Source organism: Solea senegalensis, linkage group LG7 (genome assembly GCF_019176455.1).
Source record: "Solea senegalensis isolate Sse05_10M linkage group LG7, IFAPA_SoseM_1, whole genome shotgun sequence".
NCBI lineage: Eukaryota > Metazoa > Chordata > Actinopteri > Pleuronectiformes > Soleidae > Solea > Solea senegalensis.
The window spans coordinates 4,609,659-4,618,581 of record NC_058027.1 but is presented as its reverse complement, the minus strand read 5'-3'; the positions used below and the strand labels follow the sequence as shown (position 1 = coordinate 4,618,581).

The window sequence follows — 8,923 nt, the reverse complement described above, 5'->3', positions numbered from 1 at the left end:
TCCAGACTTATCTACATGCAGTGTTTTACATTAAATTCTTTACTCGTATGTACAGAACAGGCGTCACTATTGCATTTTCATTCAAAATAACAGTAAAACAAATGCAGTTTAGTCAAAATATATAAAATATTTACAGAAATGGTAAAAACTAACATCAGCATTTACATGATTCTGCTCATAGTGATGAGGGTTTTAACAGCTCTGTTGTAACAAGTACTCTTTATTTGCTTACTGTCCCTGAGTCGCTTATTCTGCGGTTAATGACTTTTGATCAAAGTTTCTGGATTATGGAGATTTATCTGAGGCTTTCAACTGAAGTTGCCATAGATTTTCTTTCATTACACTGATGAACCAGAGGAGGGCGATGTTGTCCCAAAAAAAAAGTTCAGCAGGCAAGACTTGGTTTTCTGAGATCAATAAATCTAAATGAACAAACTATAGGTTTCCTTCATAACATTAGACTTTTTTACTTACTACTTTCACACTTGGTGGGAATTAAAACTACAATTCTGACTATCGTGCTGTATGAAACCCTCAGCCAGTTTTCCACTTATCAAAAGGTAATAAAACAGTTTGATTCATCCATTCATGCGTTCATTCATTTAATATATAAAATGGTGGCCAGACGACAAAGGCTCCCAGTTCTAGACAGGGCGTGCGTGTTCTCTGGACCTGAGGTCACAGGGCGTTTCACAGGTGGACGGTTCAGATGACGACACTGGTGCCACTGCGAGAACTCTTGTCCTGAGAGAGACACACTAACTTTAGATTCACTTCACTGGCAATAATCAGTATAACCTTAATTATAAGGCTTTTTTTTTCTGTGTGTTTACAGTGTGTGTTTGTCTTGAAGTGCATTGCTGTGGTTGAAAGAGTGGCAGTGATTAAAGCAGCGATTGTCTTACAGTGTAGCGTTCATTCCTCCGTGCTCCCGGCTTCTGCCCGGGTTCGTACTCGGTGTAGCTGGGAGGTTTGTCTCCATAGCCTCCGCCTCTTCTCCTCCCTCCTGCTCCGCCTCTCCTGCTGCTGTCCTCGTCGTCCGAGCTCCACGACTCTTGTCTCGGGCGCCGGGATGCGGGAGGAGAGTAGTTTCCTCTGGACCTGCTGTCAAACAGGTCATCCCTGGAGCGGGAGCGGGGGCGGTCCATGCCTCCTCGTGGCCCATTGTAACTCCGCCCATCCAGTGAATCTTGGCTGTGGCTGCGGGGAATTCCTCTAGATCTTGGGGGTGACGGGTAACGCCGACCCGGAGGTCCTCGGTCATCGCGCCGACCAAAGCCGCTGCGGCTGCTCTCACTCGAGCTTGGTGGGCGTGTCCTGGGTGCGGAGGGTGGCATTCTGTTTTGGGGCTTTTGCTCCCGGATTGGTGGGAGTGTGATGATACGACGGTCAACTGGGCCATCGTCGAGGGCAGAGATCATGCTGGGAGGGCCGGGGGAGAATGGCACTGGGCCAGGCATGTGCTGGGTGGGAGGTGGCATCTGCTGCATGTGTGGGGGGGCAGGTGGCTGAGGGGCAGAAAAGGAAGAAGAGCCCGGGAGAAATAAATACAGACAAAGAAGAAAAAACGAATGGAAAAACTAGTCCATGCACATTTCAGTAAAATCCAGAGCTTTGCTCATTCCACAGTACAAGTAAAAACATAGTCATTCAAAAAGAAAAACAGGTGTCTTCTATTATGTTTTATATACATATTTATGTATATTAATTCCAACCATTACGGTTTCAAAACCTAGATTACAAACGTTTTTGTTCAAAAGTGCTTTTAACCAAAATATTCTAAAATATCTGACGTCCCTTTTAAACATATTTTATATCCTTTTTTCTGTATTGTATTCCATTATTTCCTTTACCTATTGTGTTATTATTATTATTATTATTTTTATTATTATTATTTTCTATCGATATTATTTCTATCTATTCGTAATGCTTTCAGCTTCTTAAGACTTCATTCTTTTTATTCTTCTGGTAATTTCCGGCAGGCTGTAAACCGATGAATACACTTTTATTTTTCTTAATCTTTCATTTTTTTGTAATGATTGTTTATTTCAACACTGTATTCATACCACCTCACCTGAAATGAGCGTCCTTTTTTCTCTTTTTTAACATGATTCACATTATTGCAATAAAACATCAACAGTTGGACATTTGCAGTCTTTTTAAAACTTTTCAGTCGTGAAAATTCTAATTCTAACTGTATGACAACTAACTAAGTCTGGGCTCATCTACAGCCTGGGTCATTTTTAAAAGCTCAAAATCACTAATTCGAAAACCTGACTCTATACGTTCATAGAGAATTTACATGAACTGCTAATGTCCTCGATCCCTCCTACAAAGCAATACATCTGCACATCTGTGATTATCTTGACAGATATATCGACATATCGAACAATCATTCTTGCAATAAAGTTGTACCAGTAGATTTTATTGTTACGTACCTGTAACAAAGGGCTGTTCATGTCCATCCCCCTCACCTGGCTCTCCAGGTAATCGAGCATGTGATTGGTGTTGGAAGGAGTGTGAGTGCCGATACTGGGAGGCGGCGGCATGCTGTAAGCGGAGGACTGAGGAGGAGGAAGAGGCATAGCCTTCAGAGGCATGCTCTTCCCTGAAACTGATCCTGCGGAAGCAAAGACAGTTCAGAGAAATAAATGAGACGAAAATCCTTTGGAGATTAGAGTGTGTGGGTGAATATCCAGCTCCATGTACCTGGGTAGAGCAGCGGGTTCATCTGGGAGGAGGCGTGGCTCATGGGTCCGTACACAGGTTGTCCTCCCATCCAGGGCGTCATGGCTCTCTGAGCCTGCTTCATCATACGATGCTGCATCACGGCTGAAACATGAGCACAGCGGATGGATGATAATTATTTAGAATGATCTCTTAACACGCGAGTCAAACCGTTGACCCGGGTAACATGGCCAGATCATGTTATGTACCACTGTTAACACCGGACATTAAAATGATTCCTGGATGCATCTCCTGTGACCACATATGCATCCAAATACACACCGATGTCATGACTGTTTGCAAGAGGAACATTTTGTTTTAAAGCAGTCTGATTGTATAAACGCAGAGTAAATTAAAGCTCTTCTTGTGCTGAAAACAACTTTTCAACTTTTGTCAAACCACTGCCATTCATAGGACATAAGCTCCAACCTGTCCAGAGAAGAGTATTCATGCAGCTCAGGAATGTGGACAAATGCGTCCTCAAACATCCTTCAAGTGTTAAATCTGATGGAGCATTCAGGATAGCATTGGGGCTGTTCAGACCTGTGCTGTGATCAGATCACTGGCTATGGAAGACTGTACTGTACCAGGTTGTTTTGGACTGTGGTAGGGAAAAAAAAGACATGCGAAGAACACGCAAATTCCACACTCTATTTACTCAGATTAAGGAAACGGGTTTAAGTGGATACTAAAGCTATTTTCCCATTTTTTACTTGAATAAACAATTCAGATCAGTGATTGTTCCACACACAGTCACTGCACATGCACAGCTCATTCTTGTCTGTGTGTGTACGTGTGTGCGTGCGTCTGACTCTCCTCCTGCAGTAAATACATGTTATTTTTTTTCCTGCTTTTCTGAGAAAATATTTAGGTATTTGGGCTAAAAATGCACACGGAAAAAGCACAGCATGTAAACAAAGAGAGCTAATTTCCCTTTCTTTCCCCTGGCTTTGTTCATTCTGTCTCCATTTCTTTTATTACATCTGTACTGTGTACAACGTCTTATTCTCAATGTGAGACTTTGAACACAGAAAAATATATTTTGCAAGCACCGAAATGATATTTTGAAGAGAAATTATACACGAGCAACACATGATTTCATTAGAGCAAACAAAAATATATAATATATATGTATATAATATATATATATATATATATATATATATATATATATATATATATATACACACATATATATATATATATATACACACACACATATATATATATATATATATATATATATATATATATATATATATATATATATATAAAAAGTAGAAAATATTCACATTTAAGAAGCTGAAAAATAACAGAAAGTAGAAAATATTCACATTTAAGAAGCTGAATATCCTACTCATTTGGCGTGTTATGGAAGCGTTGCGGCATACGAGTAAAACTGGGTGAGAGGGGTTATTGTTGCACGTTAAAATGAATAATTGCAAACATGCAAAGACATGCATTGAGCACATAATATATTTTTGTTTGCTCAAATGAAAATATGTTTCACTCGCGTCTAATTTCTCTTCAAAATACAATGTCTGTGCTTGCAAAACACATTTTTCTCTGCTCAAAATCTCTGTGTTCCTTCACAAATGTGGCCAAAATGTAACAAAGGGAGGTTTTTGAAAGCGGCAAAAGAAAACGGATCGATTGAGTTTCGAGCCATTTCCAAGTGGATGTGGCCTAATCCAGACAGCACTATTTCAACCCATCTACCACTTGTACACTGTGTGAGAGGCTTTTGCTGTCGAGTACATACATTAGCAGTTTTCCCCGCAGCAACCAATATAACTTATCTTAATGAAATGCCTTAAACTGTCAACAGGCCGTCAATGTTTCCTACCTTTTTCAGGACAGCAGCATTGCTGTGGGCAGCAGGGGCAGCGCACATAGCAGCAGCACGCCTGAGGGCAACACTGGCAGCAGCAGATACAGAAGAGGAGGATGAGCAGCAGGGCGCCAATGACGATGAACAACACCGTCAGCCAGTCTGCGAGAGAGGAGATTGAGTGTGGCCGATTCTTAAATGACGTTCATTTTTATAGCAAACAACCCGCAGAGGACACTGTGAAACTTTGGCATTACAAGTTCAACTGTTCTTTTCATTCCTTACGGTAGACGATGAGTTCGATTTCTTTGTCAGAGTCTCCACTGGTGTCTCCAGCAGCGTCCACGGCGCAGTAGTACATCCCATTGTCCCACCACATCACCTCATTGATCACCAGGTCAGCATCTGCACACACACACACGAGGACACCACTCTGATTCAACTGCGCTTAAGGAATTTTGAGGTTGACACACTTTTGAATAGGGCTGCGTCTAATGGTAGTTGGCGGAAAAGACAGCAGTTACCCATTTAGAGACATAAATCATAAAGTTTTCAGTAAATATTGCCATTATAACTAATAATTATCTCATCAATAGTCATTGTGGGTCAGTTAGCACTGACCCACAATAACAAACCTCATTATTTCCAGGTTTGGCAAACACCTCAGTTGCAGCTCTATCGCACTTACATCAGAAGGTTAAATAACTTACCGATTAGTCAAATGCTAAATATAAAATCCCAGACCTTACAGTAATATTATATTTCAACATTATTTTAAAAAAAAAACTACAAAAACATACTAGCTACAGTTTAAGATAAATACAAATATTAAATACCGACAATCAAATAAACACATTCAATGTTATTTGGCATTAAAAACAATTACTGTTGGAGCAACATTAGCTCTTAAACGCAGATGTAGTTTTAGCATACTTTTCTCAAGGTCACAACCTTGATGCCACCATCATGCAAAGAAAATTCCATTACAAAATGCAAAATAAATGAGTGGAAGAAGCCAGAGGTCATTTAAACCAAAGCAACTGAAGGTCACGCTGCTGTCGTGCCCGTTGTTACTGCTGAGGTGACCAGGCTCACAGAAAATAACAAACTAATCAAGACAAAATCTGCTGCATGTGCACTTCCCTTCAGTGTGTTTGCATGCACTCACTGTTTTGGATGGTGATTTTGCGCTGGCGATATTCTGCTCCCAGAATCGGCTCGTTGGTTCCTCTCTTCTGGATCACGGTGCGCACAGTTCGCTCTCGATCTGGGCAATCGTTGGCCGGGTCCTGTCCCAACTGCAGAGCGGACTGATACGCTGTGGAAACGAGACACCGGGAATTTATTCACACAATTAATGACAATCATTTCAGTATCCGGCCCTTCTTTTACCACCACTATGCTCGGAGGCTGCCATGATCAAAGCACCTCGAGTGGGAATCACACAAAAAAAGCTCAGATTTTACTACTAGTGGACATGTTTGACCCCAATGTTGAAATCATGTGTCTTGCGAAACACTGCAAGCTTGGACTGGATCACATGTGGATAGTGCCATGTATGACTCCTTACACCTGGCATCAACAATGTGTCCTGGATGCATCTTCTCACGCTCTTTATTCCCATACACGCTCAGTTCATGTCTGATGTCAGTGTGTTTGTGTGTACACGTGTGATCGAGAACAATCCATTATGGGAGCCCTAAAATGCTATATTGTTTTGTAAAAGGAGTAAAAGAAATGTCAAAACTCCACCCCTTGCTCATGTGTACAAACAATTCACAACTTTGGGAAAATTGTGACATCATACTGATACTGATTTGGAGATTATTTGGTCTGTTTGCTTCATTTTAACTTTTAATTTTGTCTCCTTAGTCGCCTTGGCTTGGTTCTTTCCAACTATGTTTCTATGATTGTATACATTGTAATATACAGTATATCAGGGGTTCATTATTGCTTTTTCTTGTATGTATATTTTCTATATAACGGCGGAGTTTGTGGTCAAACTATAAAAAGTGTTTATCTGACTGTGCCGACTTAAACCTGCCCCGAACCGACTTGATTTTAAAAACATGGTTGACGACAGACACAACAAACTTTGTAACCAAGTTTCAATGTTTTAATCCTGAAAAATGATTTAAGGGAAGAGATTCCAGGGATTTGGAACTTGTTTAAGACTTGTACGTTCAAAGACATTAAAATCACGTCCGTTAATCCCTAACACTACAGGATAATTTGGCAACATAATCTGTTCAAATTGATTGTCGGAAGGGCCAGATCAGGACTGAAATCTGGCCAATTTTCCTCTAGTGGGGCGCAGACTGACTGTGAATTTACCCCAGCTTTGGTATTTCTGGAGTTATTATACATTTTCTAGCAAACATAAATATTATTCAATGGCGTCAATTTGATAATTCTACGAAAATAACGATAATTTGTTAAATCATTTGACGATACGTATGAATGCATGTTGTGCAAAGTAGCGAAAACTACATTTTGATAACATTTTGTGTGTATGATGACATTTCATGAAACAATGTCGTGTACACGAAAAATATCTCTAAGACTTTGTTAGCTGCTGATTTAAAAGATAAATTATGAGGGATAATGCTTAGAAAATACAACAAATGTATAATAGAATAAGGCAAACTCACCTACAGATTACAGTGTAGCGCTTCACTAGCATAACCAACTTTAGTTACAATATTGGTTGGCTATATATTCAGTTGGGCTTTTATGTATAGTGTCTCACTATTTTAAAATGTATGGTTTATACATATTCTTTTTATTCGTCTTTAACTTTATTTACTCTGCTGTATCTAGACATATTTCTTATCAGATTGTATTGAAAACAGAGTCACTCACAAGGCAGAAAAAGCAGGTTGTGTGGGTATATTCCCTTGTATTGTGTGTTTGTGGGGCTGTGTGTAAGTCTTACATGTGGAGTAGTACTCCAGCACGGGATCCTTGCAGAAGGACTTGAACCTCCAGGTGAGCAGAACATCTTGGGGGTTCGCAGACGTACTGTAATCACAGCGGAGGATCACTGAGGCGAAAAGAGCTGTGGAGCGCTTCTGCTGGGGAACGTTCACCTGAATACAGACAGACACTGTGGAGGGACAAACAGACCGGTGGTCACACACATCTGCTCCTACTACGACGACTCTGTGTATTTGTGTAATACATTCATTTAACAAACAGAAGAGCAGTGACGTCAGGCTGAAACAATGTGTGTGGTGGTTTCTCTTTGCAGAGGAGTTTATTTTTCACAGTGGAAGAACCAGAAAAACAGGAGCCACAGACTGAGACACAGGAAATGGCTCTGAAACTCTGAAACCACCAACAAACATTCACATAGATGGCATGAAACCTATTGACTTGAACTGTTTTATATATATAGAGAGAGAGAGACAGAGAGAGAGAGAGACAGACATATATATATATATATATACACATATATATACATATATACACATACATACATAACTAAAATGTAAGACTAAAAAGTTAGTAAAAACACACATAATTGAAACACTAATGCCTATAATAATATATAAGTAGGTGCTAAATCATCTAAATACAAAAAAGTAATATAGTAAAATGTTAAAAATATGAATTTTAATTCAGGCATTTCTCCTCCACTGTGAGACAAGATAAGCATCGTTGTCACCTAAAACACAGACCGTCATGTGACCGATACCTGCAGTTTGGTTCGTTTATTTAGTCGCAAATTCGAAAACGAAACAGTGAATTCGCGAAAACGCTTAAAAGAATTGTTATGAAAGAAGAACGAGGCGAACGTGTTAAGGTAAAATGGAAGTTACCTTTGAGTAGCGACAACAGGAGCAGCGCGGCAGGGACACTCCGCATGATGACACAGCCGCGGCGAACACGAAGTGCGGAGATTCACAAACACACAAAGTGCAAGAAATAAAATAAAGAAAGATAAATTTAAAAAAAACAAACTAAAACAAAGTTTGTCGTGCACTCAGAGCTGAAGCTCAACACAATGATTCATTGTTGTGTCTTCTTAGTTTCTCTGAAGAAAATCTTCAGTCTGTAGCCACGCCCCGAAACAGGTGAATCGGTCCCAGCCTGTGACGTCATCAGGTACGTTCAGAGAAACCCCCCAAACGTGGAAATATGAGTACTATTTACCTCTTCCTCTCTCCATTCAGCTTTAAAGAACATTACATTGTGTGATTAATGAAAGAAACAGGCAGAACATACAAAAAATAAGGAATATGTACATGCAAATAGGAATTTAAGGTTCTGTAAACATTCACAGTCTGAATGGCTAATCGACAATACAACGTTTAGAATTGAGACTTTTGTTCAGCCAAACTATCAGATATTTGTACATCTCTA

At 39.9% G+C, this 8,923-nt stretch overlaps 1 protein-coding gene across 1 annotated transcript; it reads right to left on the bottom strand.

Annotated features, from left to right (window-relative positions):
• Positions 1–261: 261 nt before the first annotated feature.
• LOC122772002 (immunoglobulin-like domain-containing receptor 1) lies at positions 262–8,619 on the bottom strand. The gene is made up of 9 exons (XM_044029615.1): positions 8,380–8,619; positions 7,494–7,664; positions 5,727–5,876; positions 4,844–4,963; positions 4,574–4,720; positions 2,710–2,832; positions 2,439–2,620; positions 906–1,508; positions 262–744 (listed from the first exon to the last, which is right to left on the bottom strand). Exons 1-9 carry the CDS (start codon positions 8,423–8,425, stop codon positions 706–708), a joined length of 1,581 nt encoding a protein of 526 aa, XP_043885550.1. The 5' UTR covers positions 8,426–8,619; the 3' UTR covers positions 262–705.
• Between the last annotated feature and the right edge of the window lie 304 nt (positions 8,620–8,923).

What these genes read in the sequence shown, in the direction of transcription:
- LOC122772002 (XM_044029615.1), bottom strand. Translation starts at nt 8,425, where the DNA reads ATGCGGAGTGTCCCTGCCGCGCTGCTCCTGTTGTCGCTACTCAAAG. An exon ending in CAAAATCACCATCCAAAACA is followed by an intron (nt 4,964 to 5,726) that starts GTGAGTGCATGC and finishes GTGTGTGTGCAG; the next exon opens with ATGCTGACCTGGTGATCAAT. An exon ending in AATCGAACTCATCGTCTACC is followed by an intron (nt 4,721 to 4,843) that starts GTAAGGAATGAA and finishes CCTCTCTCGCAG; the next exon opens with ACTGGCTGACGGTGTTGTTC.